At 41.3% G+C, this 16668-nt stretch overlaps 1 protein-coding gene across 12 annotated transcripts in view; it reads left to right on the forward strand.

Moving 5' to 3' along the window:
• ABI2 (abl interactor 2) overlaps positions 1–16668 on the forward strand; it is a 115163-nt gene that overhangs the window by 25304 nt on the left and 73191 nt on the right. Inside the window, exon 1 of one of the 12 annotated variants that reach the window (XM_030916190.1) lies at positions 12995–13156. The exons of 10 other annotated variants lie outside the window; for them this stretch is intronic. In XM_030916190.1, coding sequence (XP_030772050.1) covers positions 13148–13156 — 9 coding nt within the window. In that variant the 5' untranslated portion in view covers positions 12995–13147. Of the gene's footprint in view, positions 1–12994; positions 13157–15760; positions 15789–16668 lie in introns of those variants that run through there. One more of the 12 variants, XM_030916194.1, reaches the window with a different exon arrangement.

Here is a 16668-nt window from a genome sequence, read left to right on the forward strand (position 1 = left end):
GGCAGTCCTTCAGGAGGATTCCAGATGAAGGCATTGTTATCAGAGGAGATGACAGCTTCATATGTGTTATTGCCCGTGATGACCTTCCAGTGGGACAAGATGTGGAGGTGGAAGACTGTGATATTGATGATCTTGTCCCTGTGTAGGGTTAGATTAATATGTGTGTGTCTCAGTTTTTAACAAAAAATGTTAGAAAAAAAATTAAAAATAGAAAAAAGAGAAAATAAGGATATAAAGAAAAAAATTTTGTACAGCTGCATAATGTATTTGTTATTACAAGAGTCAAAAGTTTATAAAGTAAAAATTAAAGGTTAGTTTATTATTGAAGAGAGAAAATTTAAGAAATAAATTTAATGTAGCATAAGTCCACAGTGTTTTTAAACTCTACAGTATCGTACAGTAATGTCCTAGGCCCTCCTGTTACCCAGACATCTTCTAGTCCTGCAAGCTGCATTCATGGTAAGTGCCCTATGCAGGTATACCATTTTTTATCTTTTATGTTGTGTTGTTACTGTACCTTCTGTATGTTGAGATATTCAGATGCTTACCATTATGTTAAAATTCTCTACAGTATTCCGTATGGTAACATGCTCTACAGGTTTGTCGTGTAGGAGCAGTAGGCTATACCATATAGCCTAGGTGTGTAGTATGCTGTCATCTAGATTTGCGAAGTTTACTCTGTGATGTGACAGAATTGCCTAATAACGCATTTCTCAGAATGTATATCCCTGTTAAGTGATGCATGACTGTACTTCTCTTTCTAAATTTATTCCTAAATATTTTATTCTTTTTCTATTGTGAATGGAATTTGTAATTTTTTTTCAGATTACAATTATCATATAAAAATACAGTTGATTTTGTATATTGATCTTTTATGGTGACTTAAACTTGTATTAAAATTACATTTAAAATTCCATTTTGCATTTCCACTAGCTACCATTCAAGTGCTCCATAGCCACATGTGGCTAGTGACTACCATATCTAATAGATATGATTATTTTCAACATTGCAGTTTTATTAGATATCCAATAAAAACCAAAAAATGAGTACCCCTTTTACCTCTAATTTCCTTCTGTCCAGACACACTTCATTTATGCATTTATTTATTTTCTGAGACAGTCTCGCTCTGTCGCCCAGACTGGAGTTCAGTGGCATGGTCTTCGCTCACAGCAACCTCTGCCTCCCAGGTTCAAGTGGTTCTCCTGCCTCAGCCTCCAGAGTAACTAGGACTACAGGCATGTGCCACCACGCCTGGCTAATGTTTTTATATTTTTAGTAGAGATGGGGTTTTCCCTGTTGGCCAGGCTGGTCTTGAACTTTTGGCCTCAAGTGATCTGTCCACCTTGGCCTCCCAAAGTGTTGGGATTACAGGTGTGAGCCACCATGCGAGGCCCAGAAGTACTTTAAACTCTTATCTGTTTCTTCTGGTATTCATCTCCATATGTCCATGTGATATGCCTATATTGCTATTTTTTGAGATTCAGACATTTTTACTATGAGATATGGTAACTTAGCTTTCTTGTATTTCTTCCTGTCTTCTTAACATGTAGATTTAGCAACTTTTAGATTTATTCGTTGTATCCGTTATATTTATGTAAGTAATCACAGCTGAAGCATAGAGTGGATTAGGATTAGATTTTATTTATTTATTTAATTTTGAGACAAGGTTTGGCTCTATCACCCAGGCTAGAGTGCAGTTGCGCAATCTCAGCTCACTGCAACCTCCACCTCCCGGGCTCAAGCCAACCTCCCACCTTAGCCTCCAAATAGCTGGGACTACAGACGTGCTCCATCACTCCCTGCGAATTTTTGTATTTTTTATAGAGACAGGGTTTCACCATGTTGCCCAGGCTAGTCTCAAACTCCTGAGCTCAAGTGATCTTCCCGCCTCAGCCTTCCAAAGTGCTGGGATTACAGGTGTGAGCCACTGCGCGCAGCCAATTAGACTTCTTAAACAAATTTTTTCTTTTCCTTGGCGCTAATAATTCATTTTTTTGATTTGCTTAGTTACCTATGAATCTATCTTTAGTTCATCTCTAAACTGTCCCCTGGATGTATGAATCTAATATGAACATACTGAAACATATCAGTAATCTATCAATTGTTGAGAACTTCAAAGGGACTGAATTTTTACCATATCTGGAAGTTAACAGGTTAGCTAGGGAGTTTCATGGATGCTGTGGCAAAAGAGGTGAGACTTCTAGGTCAAAGACATAAGACTTTATTACAACAACAATAATAGCCAGCATATTAGCATTTTCTTGCTCTGTACTGGTTCCCAAGGCCCCAGTTCACATATTGTGATAAGAAGAGGCCCAAGTGATACTGGTATATGCAAGGGTTGTATTACAGGGAAGAACCCTGAATTTAGGAAACCTAAATCTTTTATATTGGTCCGTGAACATGTCTGCCCTTTGCTCCAGAGGGATATGCTATCTTAGTATCTTCTAAGACTGTTTTTGATATAAACATTCGGAAAAGATGGTCTGGAATAAAGGTAGTCAGTACTTCTGCTCACATGAGTGCAGAGACCTATGGAAAATTGTCTTCTAATATCAGTTTCATCCCTCCTCCCCCGGAGAAGACATAAGTATGTCCCCTTTGCCATTCTCCAATCTGGATTGTCTGGATTGTTAACATTTTAGTCCTGCTTCACAGCTGTCATCTCAGAAGTTTCCTTTGCTGTCAACCTTGGATTTCCCTTTCCTCTTTGATGTAGATCCTATTTTCTGGATCCCATGCTTCTTTCTAGGCTTTCTGTTTTGACAGTGCATATCCTCTGGTGCTTCCTGACAAAGAAAACATGGAAAGTTAAGAAAAGAAGACTGGGTGTGGTGGCTCATTTCTGTAATCCTAGTACTTTGGGAGGCCATGGTAAGAGGATTGCTGGAGCTCAAGTGGGAAGACTGGCCTGAGCAACATGGTGAGATGTTTCTACTAAAAATAATTAAAAAAAAAAAAAAAAAATAGCCAGGCCTGGTGGTGTGCACTTGTAGTCCAGACTACTTGGGAGGCTGAGGCTGGAGGAGTGCTTGAGCTTGAGAGGTTGAGGCTGCAGTGAGCTGTCATTGCACCACTGCACTATAGCCTGGGAGACAAAGGAGGACCCTGTCTCAAAAAAAGAAAACAACAAAAAACAAAAAACCCAAGAGGCCAGGTATGGTAGCTCATGCCTGTACTGTTTTGATCCCAGCACTTTGGGAGGCCGAGGCGGGTGGATCATCAGAGGTCTGGAGTTCCAGACCAGCCTGACCAACATGGAGAAACCCCGTCTCTAATAAAAAAATGCAAAATTAGCCAGGCGTGGTGGCGCATGCCTGTAATCCCAGGCAGGAGAATCGCTTGAACCTGGGAGGTGGAGGTTGCTGTGAGCCAGGATTGCGCCATTGCACTCCAGCCTGGGCAACAAGAGCGAAACTCTGTCTCAAAAACAAAAACAAAAACAACAAAAAACCAAGAAACCCCTGGTGTGCTGAAAATCTTCAACTTTGACTAGATGGTTTGACTAGATGTAGAATTATAGGTTGGAAATAATTTTTTCCCCAGATTGTAAAGGCATTCTTTTAGTTTATTGTCTCCTAGCTTTTGGTGTTGCCTTTGAAAAGTCAAGTACTGTTTTGATTCTCAGTTCTTTGTATATAGTTTTTTCTTTCTCTCTCTGAAAGCTTATAGAATCATTTATTTGTTATGATGATGATCCTTCCTATGGGTCTTTTTCATTAATTGTACAGTGCACTTAATGAGTGCACTTAGTGGAGACATACTTTTCAGCTCTGAAAAAATTAACTTGTATTTTTTTTGAGACAAGGTCTTGCTCTGTCACCCAGGCTGGAGTGCAGTGTTGCAATCATGGCTCACTACAGCCTCAGACTCCTGGGATCTCATGCCTTAGCCTCCCAAGTAGCTGGGACCATAGGCGTGTGCCATCACACCAGGCTAATTTTTAAATTAAATTAAATTAAATTTTATTTTGAGACGGAGTTTTGCTCTGTTGCCCAGCCTGGAGTGCATTGGTGTAATCTCGGCTCACTGTAACTTCCACCTCTCAGGTTCAAGCAATTCTCCTGCCTTAGCCTCCCGAGTAGCTGGGACTATAGGCGCACGCTGCCACGCCTGGCTAATTTTTTGTATTTTAGTAGAGACGGGGTCTCACCGTGTTACCCAGGCTGGTCTCGAACTTCTGAGCTCAGGCAATCTGCCCACCTTGGCCTCCCAAAGTGCTATGATTGCAGGTGTTAGCCACCATGCCCGGCGAAATTTTAAAATTTTTTGTGGAGATGATGTCTTGCCATGTTGCCCAGTGTCGAACTCCTGGGCTCAAGCAATCTTCCTACCTCAACCTCCCAAAGTGTTGGGATTATAGGCATGAACCACCACACTCAGCAGCATATTTTAAAATGCAGTTATTTCTAAAAGTTTTTGGTTTTACACAATTTTTTTTTTTTTTTTTAGGTAATAAGATGTATTGTAAGGATTATAAGAACCTTTATGCTTACATATGGTACAGAGTATACTTCACATTGTCCCTGTCTTTTTTGTGGGGGAGGGAATGACTGAAAGCATTGGGAATGTTAAAGACAAATGAGTTAAAAAAAAACTAAGAACAATTACTTCTTCAAATAATGAGGAAAGTGTTTTCAAAGCTTTTGTCTGTTTTTAAAAAGCAAGTTTCACGTTAGATTTCTTACCAAACTCAGTTTTTTCCTAATATAAAATAGATATAAAATATGTGATTTGTTACTTTTTATGTAAGCATATATAGTCCAGTATAAAATGACCAACTTCCAAATATGTTCCATAAAAGAATCATATTTTATAGCTGAAAATGACCTAAAAATCCAGTCCCTTTAATATAACTTATGGTAACTGAGTCCTTGGGAGTATAAATTAATTATTTAAGAGCAAGTAAGATAGTAACAGAGCTAGAACAATAACTCAATGCCCTTATCCATTCTAGTATCCACAGCATTTCTAGAAACCTCACTTAAGGCTTTAATGTGATAGGTTTTACTCAAGATAGTCAACCACAAGTGTAGCAAATAGCTAGGTGACTTTATGTTCTGAATCTCATGAAGATTAACCTCTGATCATTTGTTTTATTTCTAAATAACCTCCTTTTTCTCAAGTGCTCCTCTGACACTTCTGGTGTGTAGGTGAATATCAAGTTAACCTGCCTCAGTTATTTCCAGTTTGTCTGTACGTATGTTGTCTAGGCAGATGGCATAACGTATTTTAAAAGTGTCATGTTATTGAGAACTGAAGCCAGTATATGTTAAATGATTAAAAGGAACAATTTAAAGAATTTTAGGATTCTTTGGTCTCAAGTGACAGAAACTGAATTTGGTTTTTGGGTTTTTTTTTTTTTTTTTGAGACAGAATCTCACTCTGTTGCCCAGGCTGGAGTGCAGTGGGTGCAGTCTTGGCTCACTGCAGCCTCTGCCTCCTGGGTTCAAACAATTCTCCTGCCTCAGTCTCCCGAGTAGATGGGACTACAGGTGCGGGCCACCACACCTGGCTAATTTTTGTATTTTTAGTAGAGATGAGGTTTCACCATGTTGACCAGGCTGTCTCGAACTCCTGACCTCCTGTGATCCATCCGCCTTAGCCTCCTAAAATGCTGAGATTACAGGCATGAGCCACTGTGCCTGGCCTGTTTTTTTTTTCTTTTTGTGTGTGTGTGTGTGTGTGTGTGTGTGTGTGTTTGTGTGTGTGTGTTTGTTTTCGAGACAGGGCCTTGCTCCGTTGCCCAGGCTGGAATGCAATGGTATAGTCATAGCTCGCTACATCCTCACTGCAGCTTTGAACTCCTGTGCTGAAGTGATCCTCCCTTCTCCGCTTCCAAGTAGCTGGGACTACAGGTGTATGCCATCATGCCTGGCAAGTTTATTTTTATTTTTTGTAGAGACAGGGTCTTGCTCTGTTGCCCAGGCTGATCTTGAACTCCTGGCCTCAAGTGATTCTTCTGCCTTGTCTTCCCAAAGTGCTGGGATTACAGGTGTGAGCCACCACACCCAGCCAGAAATGTAGTTTGAACAAACTTAAATGTGAAGGAGCAGGAATCACTGGAATCAGGAACTCAAACACCTTTAGAACTCTGTCTCATTTCTACTTTATGCCTGTTGACTTCATCCTTTCAGATGGGCATACTTCATTTACTGTGAGATATCCTTTCATGTGTTTTGGGCCTTGTATATTAATAGTTCTGACATCAGAAGACAAAAGCATTCTCTCTTTTAGAATCAGTTTGAAAAATTCAGCCAGGCATGGTGATTTACACCTGTAATTCCAGCACTTTGGGAGGCTGAGGTGGGCAGATCACTTGACTCCAGGAGTTTGAGACCAGCCTGGCTAACATGGCGAAACCCAATCTCTGCTAAAACAAAACAAAACATAACACAAATTAGCTGGGTGTAATGGTGCACGTCTGTAATCTTAGCTGCTCTGGAGGCTGAGGCACAAGAATTGCTTGAGCCTGTGAGCAGAGGTTGCAGTGAGCCGATATCGTGCCATTGCACTTCAGCCTGGGTGACAGAGTGAGACTCTCTGTCTCAAAAAGAAACAAAAACAAAACAAAACAAAACCCGAAAAACGAAAACAAAAAACAAAAGAAAAGTCCAGGGAGGGATCTATGTCATGGTTCTGTTGCTTGAACAAAATCACTGTGGGCCTAAAGTGGGCAAATGTATTGGAATTTCCCTAGTGTAGGTCAGACTGTGGAGTGTGTGATGGAGAGAAGGCATTTTGTTTTCCTTTTTAATCAAGATGCTTCTGAGACAAATGTGATCTACTATGATAGATTAAATAAAGTTTTTTTATAACATAATCAGTCTTTTTATATATGCCTTTATATTTTCCTTCATTTTCTTATGAGCTGAAGACTTCTAATTCCTAAGTTGATAGAATTTTCACTGATTACATTTTCACTTGAGTTCTTATGAGTGATGTCTTAATTTAGAGTATTCAGCCTGTAGTTTTTCTCATTTGTAGAATGTACAAAGATCCCAAATCTGTACTTAGCTTAATGTAAAAGAATCTATATTTTTTAATCTGTTGTAGTTAGACAATATACAGGTTATATTTAAATATGTTCAAGTATATACATGTGTGTGTCTTACTTCATTGGTCCTTCTAAAACAAAATATCTTAGGCTAGGTAACTTAGCAGAGATTTAGTGCTCACAGTTCTAGAGGCTGGGAAGTCCAAGATCAAGACGTCAGCAGATTTGGTGTCTGATGATGACCTGTTCCTCATAAATGGTGCCTTCTGTGTGTCCTTATTTGGCAGAAGGGACAAACAAGCTCCTTTGGCCCTTTTTTATAAGGACACTAATCCCATTCATGAAGGCTCTGCCTAATCACCTCCTAAAGGCTCCATCTTTTAACACCATCACCATCAGAGTTAGGTTTCAACATGTACATTTTTGCAGGGGGACACAAAAAAATTCAGACTATAGCAATGAGTATTTAGAAATTAAGCAGTTTTGGGTGGGCGCAGTGGCTCACGCCTGTAATCCCAGCACTTTGGGAGGCCAAGGCGGGCAGATCACAAGGTCAGGAGATCGAGACCATCCTGTCTAACTTGGTGAAACCCCGTCTCTACTAAAAATACAAAAAATTAGCCAGGCGTGGTGGCGGGCGCTTGTAGCCCCAGCTACTCAGGAGGCTGAGGCAGGAGAATGGCGTGAACCCGGGAGGCGGAGCTTTCAGTGAACAGAGATCGTGCCACTGCACTCTAGCCTGGGCGAGAGAGTGAGACTTCGTCTCAAAAAAAAAAAAAAAAAAATTAAGCAGTTTTGGCTGGGTGTGGTGGTTCATGCCTGTAATCCCAGCACTTTGGGAGGCTGAGGCAGGTGGATCACAAGGTCAAGAGATTGAGACCATCCTGGCCAACATGGTAAAACCCATCCCTACTAAAAATACAAAAATTAGCTGGGTGTGGTGGCACATGCCTGTAGTCCCAGCTACTCAGGAGGCTGAGGCAGGAGAATTGCTTGAACCCGGGAGGTGGAGGTTGCAGGGAACTGAGATCCTACCACTGCACTCCAGCCTGGGCGACAGAGTGAGAATCCATCTCAAAAAAAAAAAAAAAAAAAAATTAAGCAGTTGTATAAAGGCCTTTTTTTTTTTTTTTTTTTGAGATGGATTCTCACTCTGTCGCCCAGGCTGGAGTGCAGTGGCCGGATCTCAGTTCCCTGCAAGCTCCGCCTCCTGGGTTCATGCCATTCTCCTGCCTCAGCCTCCCGAGTAGCTGGGACTACAGGCGCCCACCACCTCGCCCGGCTAATTTTTTTGTATTTTTTAGTAGAGACGGGGTTTCACCGTGTTAGCCAGGATGGTCTCGATCTCCTGACCTCGTGATCCGCCCGTCTCGGCCTCCCAAAGTGCTGGGATTACAGGCTTGAGCCACCGCGCCCGGCCATAAAGGCCTTTTTAAGTTAGTTAGTGTAGTCTATTTTATTTTAGGATTAAAAAAAACCCTTAAATTTATTTAAAAACAATTTGTGTTGACATGTGAGATTGGTTATCAGTGATAAAGGTTCTTATTGGTAAGAGGATGAGGAATGCTTTAAACGCAAGGTGAAGTGTTGGGTGGAGCAGATTATTTTGCCTTAGATTTTTGAGAAGCTGGAAAGGGGAAATGGGATATGATGAAGGGAAGCAAATTTGGTGGTTTGGGGTAGAACAGTTGAGGCACTGTAAATAAGAGGTAAGAAGAATTAAAGCAGTGTAAGTAGTGGAGGACAGAGATGGTAAGAATAGAGAGAGATGAATAGGCTAAAGAAGCAGTTTAGCAAGAGGGGCAAAATGGAGAATTTAGATACCGGGAATGACCTGATTCAGGCTAGTAGGTGACTTTTGCCTAGAGATCAGTCTGACTGGGGCTCAATATATGGCCCAGCTGTGAAACAACAGATGATGAATGAGAAGCCCAGCGTGCAGAAAAGAAGTTTGCTTGCCACATCAGAGATTCTACCAATGTTTAGGGACATGGCTTTCCAAGATCAGGAAACTTCTGAGTTTAGAACATTGAATCGACATAAGGTTAAATGGGACTCTTGTTTAGTCTCCTTTGACTCTTATGCTGTTGCTAATATCATTTATGAAATCAGGAAGGACCAAAATTAGGGTAACAACTTTCAAGGATGACCTATTCTCTATTTATTCAAGAGTAATACATTACTGAGGAGAAGCGTGGCCTCAGCATGAGCACTAGCTCCACAGGTGTGACTGATGGCTGTCAGTGCTTTGTAAAGCGTATTCTCTTGAAAGAAGATCTGAATATGTGTGTCTGGCTGCCACAGCAATCCTTGCTTGAAATAAAATTTTCCATTACTGTTAGAAAAGTTCTGGAGAAGTCTCCTGTTGGTCTGTCTTGAGTCAGTGCCTTAGCCTGTCAGTGTCCAACAGGTTGGTATACTTTTGGCAGACTTGGGTCATGTGTCCCTTCCTGAGGGGATGGGAATCAATTCTCAGGCTTAAATCACCATATGAAAGTGAAATTCTGTTACCAGAGAACAGTAATGGATGCTGGACAAGAAAATGTTTGGCTGGGTATGGTGGTGTGTGCCTCTAGTCCCAGCTACTTGGGAGGCAGAGGCAGGAGGATCACTTGAGCCCAGGAGTTTGAATCTAACCTGGGCAACATAGTAAGACCCTGTCTCAGAAAAGAAAAAAGTTCTCTATAATGGTGGTTTGCCACACTGAATTTTTTCTTGGCATGGGACAGTTTGCTGCACTGACTTTTCTTTTTTTGTAGGAAACAGTATAGAAGTTGACAGAATGCTAACATAAAGGAAAACAGAATGAAAACTAGAAAAAAGGAGAAAGTCAGAGCCTGTTGTGTTACATGGCAATAAAACCAGATGAAGAATAACCTGTTTTCAACCAGACAGTTCTTTATTTCTATTTTAAAAATGACTGTTCTGTGCAAATACAGGAAAATTTAAAAGGGCCGTTAACATAGACATTCTTCATCCTTTTGCCTAGATTGAATGATGTCCTGTGTCTTATAGTGTCATTTATTGAGTGACGGAGTACCCTTTCTCAAGGCTGTGTCTGTGCTAAGTTTGCAGGAATCGAAATTTTGAGTGATTTTACTATATTAGTGAGGAAGGCTAGTGAAGAATAATTACTTCCCGTGTGGTCCTTCTTGAATCCTCAGGAGATTTAGCTAAAAATAATTTTTTGTTTGTTAGGGGAAACATTTCTGATGAGTTCTGCTTTGGAAAGAAAAGAGCTCTGCAGTTGATCAGCATAGTAATATATTTCTAGTTCATTTGTATGCTGGACCCTGGATGACATAGTTCCTGTGATCTCAGTTATTCTGGCAGTAGCTCAGCTAGTTCATATCCACAGTTGTGGCAAAAAAACACTTTTGTACTGAAACAAGTGAAGTAGATAATGTGGCATCCAGAATGTGCTATTGTGGTCTGTTTTTCATCTAAGCATGAAATAATGATATTGAAAAATTGTTTTTAATTATAAGAGGAATATATAATGTTAGATAAAATAACCTGTACTTTCACTGTGAACATTTCTTTTAATAATTTCTAATATAGCAGTACAAGGTCATGTTGTTTGGAGGTTCTGGGAGTAGTTGCTTTATATTCACATTCATGTAATTGGGAGTATGTTACCTTTGGGTCCCACTACATTTTAAATACTGAGTTTTACTATATTTTGAGTATTTTGTTTTTTCTATTGATATTTAATTTAATTAATTTATTTATTTTGAGGTCGAGTCTCACTCTGTCACCCAGGCTGAAGTGCAGTGGCGTGATCTTGGCTCTCTGCAACCTTTGCCTCGTGGGTTCAAGCTATTCTCCTGCCTCAGCCTTCCAAGTAGCTGGGTTGACAGGTGTGGGCCAGCACGCGTGGTTAATTTTTGCATGTTTAGTAGAGATGGGGTTTCTCTATGTTGGGCAGGCCGGTCTTGAACTCCGGACCTGAGGTGATCCACCTGGCTTGGCCTCTGAAAGTGCTAGGATTACAGGTGTGAGTCACCATACCCAGCCTGTATTTTAAACACTTTTGTTTTGAGATGGTCTCACTCTGTTGCCCAGACTGGAGTGCAGTGACGTGATCTCAGCTCACTGCAGCCTTGCCACCTGAGTTCAAGTGATTCTTCTGCCTCAGCCTCCTGAGTAGCTGGGACTACAGGCATACACCACCACGTCCAGCGAATTCTTGCATTTTTAGTAGAGACAGGGTTTTTACCATGTTGGCCAGGCTGGTCTTGAACTCCTGGTCTCAAGTGATCCGCCTGCCTCGGCCTCCCAAAGTGTCGAGATTACAGGTGTGGCCCAGCACACCTGGCAGTATTTTAAATATTTTTACATAAAAAAAATTTTTGTGTTGAGTATATAGGAGCATATAGGTGTATACATTTATGGGTTGCCTGAGATATTTTGATACAGGCATACAATGTGTAATAATCACATTAGGGTAAATGGGATGTCCATCACCTCAAACATTTTACCCTTTGTGTTATAAACAATCCAACTATTTCGGTTATTTTAAAATGTAAAATTAAATTTTTTTAATGAAGTCACCTTGTTGTGCTAGCAAATACTAGGTCTTATTCATTCTTTCTATTATGTTGTATCCATTAACCATTCTCACTTTCCCCCTACCTCCCCGCTCCCCTACCTCCCTATCTTTCCTTCTACCTCCTCCTCTCCTACCTCCCCACTTTCCCCCTACCCTTCCCAGCCTCTGGTAACCATCCTTCTACTCTCTATTTCTATGAGTTCAATTGTTTTATTTTATTTTATTTTATTTTATTTATTTATTTTTTTTTTTTAGGAGCAAAACTGCAAGTTTATTTTGGTCACCTAAGGTGTGGGGAAGAGGTCTGTCGGCCTCCGGCAAAGAAGGCCGACAGAGTCCCCCGGTGGGGCTCTCCGACGGAGTTCCTGCAGTCCTGACATCCCGACAGGAGTGGAGGACTGAGGAAGACCGCCAATTGTTTTAATTTTTTTTTTTTTTTGAGACAGAGTCTCGCTCTGTTGCCCAGGCTGGAGTGCAGTGGTGCGATATCGGCTCACTGCAAGCTCCGCCTCCTGGGTTCACGCCATTCTCCTGCCTCAGCCTCCTGAGTAGCTGGGACTACAGGCGCCTGCCACCACGCCCGGCTGATTTTTTTGTATTTTTAGTAGAGACGGGGTTTCACTGTGGTCTCGATCTCCTGACCTCGTGATCCACCCGCCTTGGCCTCTCAAAGTGCTGGGATTACAGGCGTGAGCCACCGTGCCCGGCCAATTGTTTTGATTTTTAACTTCCACAAATAAGTGAGAACATGCAATCTTTCTGTGCCTGGCTTGTTTCACTTAACGTAGTGAACTTAGTTCCGTCTATGTTGTTACAAATGATTGAATCTCATTCTTTTTTATGGCTGAATAGTACTCCATTGGGCATATGTACCATGTTTTCTTTTCTTTTTTTTTTGAGATGGCGTTTTGTTGTTGTTACCCAGGCTGGAGTGCAGTGATGTGATCTTGGCTCACTGCAACCTCTGCCTCCTGGGTTCAAGCAATTCTCCTGCCTCAGACTCCCAGGTAGCTGAGATTACAGGCATGCGCCACCATGCCCGGCTAATTTTGTATTTTTGGTAGAGATGGGGTTTTACCATGTTGGTCAGACTGGTCTCAAATGCCTGACCTCAGGTGATCTGCCCACCTTGGCCTCCCAAAGTGCTGGAATTATAGGCATGAGCCATCGCACCTGGCCTGTACCATATTTTCTTTATCCATTCATCTTTTTTTTTTTTTTTAATTTTATTTTGAGACAGGGTTTCTCTTTGGTCGCCCAGGTTGGGGTGCAATGGCACGATCTTGGCTCACTGCAACCCCCGCCTCCTGGGTTCAAGTGATTTTCCTGTCTCAGGCTCCTGCGTAGCTGGGATTACAGGCACCTGCCACCATACCCAGCTAATTTTTGTATTTTTAGTAGAGACGGGGTTTCACCATGTTGGTCAGGCTAGTCTCGAATTCCTGACCTCAAATGATCTGCCCGCCTCAGCCTCCCAAAGTGTTGGGATTACAGTTGTGAGCCACTGCATACTTGTACATTGGCTGAGAATTGAACCCGAGCCTTCTGTGTGGAAGGCGAGAATTCTACTGCTGAACCACCACTGTGCTGACTTATCCATGGAGCAGGTAAACAAATGGCAGCCGTGGTCCTTTAAACTTTATCTTGAACTTAGAAATAACAAGAAAAGACCCTTGAGCCCCAAATAACTTTTTGATGAGCATGCAAATGTAAAATACATTTCAGAAAGATTTAAAAATCTTTTGGACCTCTTATGCTTTATAATTATTCCTTATAGTTGACTAGGATGGAATGCTTAATTTTCAGTTTCTATTATTTTATATTAATGCACATAGACATATTTTTTTAATTAAGTTTTTTTTTGAGGGACGTGGTCTTGCTTTGTTACCCAGGCCAGAGTGCAGTGATGTGATCATGGCTCTCTGCATCTTTGACTTCCTGGGCTCAAGTCATCCTCACACCTCAGCCTCTCTAGTAGATAGAACTACAGGGGGTCCACCATCATGCCTGACTGAGTTTTAAATTTTTGTAGAGTTGAGGTCTCACAATGTTGCCCAGGCTGGTCTTGAACTCCTGTCTTTAAGCAATGCTCCTGCCTCAGCCTCCTAATGTCGTGGGATTGCAGACATGAACTGCCATGCCTGGCCAGCGTTATGCTTTACTTTTTTTGATAATGGAAGTACTACATACCCAAGTTAAAAAAAAAAAAATTAAGCCATATTGAAAACATTTTAAAAATCCGAATCAACTTTATTTCCAATGTTCGGAGAAAACTTAGGTTATCATTTTGGAGCTTACTTTTTGGACATTTTTCTTGTGCTCGTATTTACACACAGGCATATACAGAATTATGATTATGTTCAAGATGCATTGTAATCAGCTTTTTTTACTTAGTTATATCGTAGATATCTTTACATAGCAGTAATGCATAGCAATACCATTTTAAGTTACTGCATTAATGTACTATGTGAGTGTATTGTTTAGTCAGCCTCATGCTTTTTCTCTTTCATCATTAAATGAGTTAATGAACATGAATATTCTTGTCTGTACCTTTTTCTTATTTGATTATTGTTTATTCACATAATTTAAAGCTACAAATGTAGCGAAACTTGTAAAACTTCAGAGTGAAATATTGAAGCCCTTGAGGTACTGGTATTTATTATTATTATTATTATTATTATTATTTTGAGATGGAGTTTTGCCCTTGTTGCCTGGGCTGGAGTACAGTGGTACAATCTCTGCTCACTGCAACCTCTGCCTCCTGGGTTCAAGTGATTCTTCTGCCTCAGCCTCCCGAGTAGCTGGGACTACAGGTGCACGCCACCATGCCCAGCTAATTTTTGTATTTTCAGTAGACATGGGGTTTCACCATGTTGGCCAGGATGGTCTCGATCTCTTGACCTCGTGAGCCACTGCACCTGGCCGAGGTGTTGGTATTTTTTTAGTATGATCTTGTTGCTTGGTGAAGCCAGAGAGTTGTATTTCATAGTGTCAGTCTCAGGTGTTTCAGAATACTGCTTCAGTCATATCCTGAAGTGGTTCCAGAATTGCTATATTGGAGCATTTTTAGGGGTAGCTGTAAATTTGAAAATGTATTTTCATAACACAATAATTGAAGGCTGGTGGGGAAGATGATGGAGATGACATCTCCAAGATGCCCTTTGATAATATGTCGGCAGTAAAATTTAATGGCTAAGAAAAAATTATTTATATTTATGAATGTTATAATTTTACTGTTAGTGTCATGATTTGCAAGCCAAGACAGAGGCTTTTTTTTTTTTTTTTTTTTTTGAGACAGAGTCTCACTCTGTTGCCCAGCCTGGAGTGCAGTGGCCAGATCTCAGCTCACTGCAAGCTCCGCCTCCCGGGTTTACGCCATTCTCCTGCCTCAGCCTCCCGAGTAGCTGGGATTACAGGCGCCCGCCACCTCGCCCAGCTAGTTTTTTGTATATTTTTAGTAGAGACGGGGTTTCACCATGTTCGCCAGGATGGTCTCGATCTCCTGACCTCGTGATCCGCCCGTCTCGGCCTCCCCAAGTGCTGGGATTACAGGCTTGAGCCACCGCGCCCGGCCAATTTTTCCATTTCATTGAGTAAAGCCTTACTCTATGGGATCAAGATCAGGAAAACTATTTATCTCTCTCAGGCTATGTGTTTTCTGGGGCTGTTATCTTTTGTTTGTTTGTTTTGAGACGGAGTCTGGCTCTGTCACCCAGGTTGGAGTGCAGTGGCGTGACCTTGGCTCCCTGTCAGCTCCGTCTCCTGAGTTCACGCCATTCTCCTGCCTCAGCCTCCCAAGTAGCTGGGACTACAGGCGCCCGCCACCACACTCGGCTAATTTTTTGTATTTTTAGTAGAGATGGGGTTTCACCGTGTTAGCCAGGATGGTCTCAATCTCTTAACCTCGTGATCCGCCCACCTCGGCCTCCCAAAGTGCTGGGATTACAGGCGTGAGCCACCGCGCTCCGCTAGGGCTGTTATGTTAATGCTTACAGAACTTTATTTGTATTTTTTTCTTTATTTCTGTTTTTTAAATTTTTTTTACTTTTTGTGGTTTTTTTATATTGGTTTTTTCATGTTCATATATAAACGGTCATAGTATTTCTTAGACATCATTAATGAATAGAAATCTTAATTTTAGGCCGGGCGCGGTGGCTCAAGCCTGTAATCCCAGCACTTGGGGAGGCCGAGACGGGCGGATCACGAGGTCAGGAGATCGAGACCATCCTGGCGAACACGGTGAAACCCCATCTCTACTAAAAAATACAAAAAACTAGCCGGGCGAGGTGGCGGGTGCCTGTAGTCCCAGTCACTCGGGAGGCTGAGGCAGGAGAATGGCGTGAACCCGAGAGGTGGAGCTTGCAGTGAGCTGAGATCCGGCCATTGCACTCCAGCCTGGGCGACAGAGCGAGACTCCGTCTCAAACAAAAAAGAAAAGAAAAAAAAAAAATCTTAATTTTAAAATGGAAAAGAAGAATGAGCCTGACTGCATGTGTCAACTTAATTTATTTTAAAAATTACTTAATGTTTAACTGGGCATGGTGACTCATGCCTGTAATCCTGGCACTTCGGGAGGCTGAGGCAGGCCAATGAATCTCTTGAGCCTAGGAGTTTGAGACCAGCTTGGGCAACATGGCAATTTACATCTTGAAGGGTTATAACACAATGTTTTGGAAGGAAGGATCCTTTTATTACTTTTGGTTTATCATAATCATTATTACCATTTTATTTATCATATCATTATTTATAATTAAAATATTTTTTTCCTGGATGCTTTTATAGGGTTAAACATTATCACTTTAATCAGACATTATGTTCTGGCCACATTTCACATAATAGAGTGAAAGGAAAAGAGGAATTCAGAAAAGCAGAAGAAAGTGTGTCAGAATTTATACGTTCAAATCAGTGCTACCTTTCCAAGCAGTGTATACTTTGCTACCGTTGCTCAAATTGTCCATTGGATCTCATTTTCTAGATAATGGCTTTAGAGTTTTATTTGCATCTGTACAAAAATGTGTCTATTCAACATGAAAACATTAGTTAATTCAGTCAATAGTTTGGTTTGGGGTTTATGTGATACCAGTAGTTTTCACTTTCTGGTGGATTCGTTTTTTTACTT

Source organism: Rhinopithecus roxellana, chromosome 14, assembly GCF_007565055.1.
Source record: "Rhinopithecus roxellana isolate Shanxi Qingling chromosome 14, ASM756505v1, whole genome shotgun sequence".
Taxonomy (NCBI): Eukaryota; Metazoa; Chordata; class Mammalia; order Primates; family Cercopithecidae; genus Rhinopithecus; species Rhinopithecus roxellana.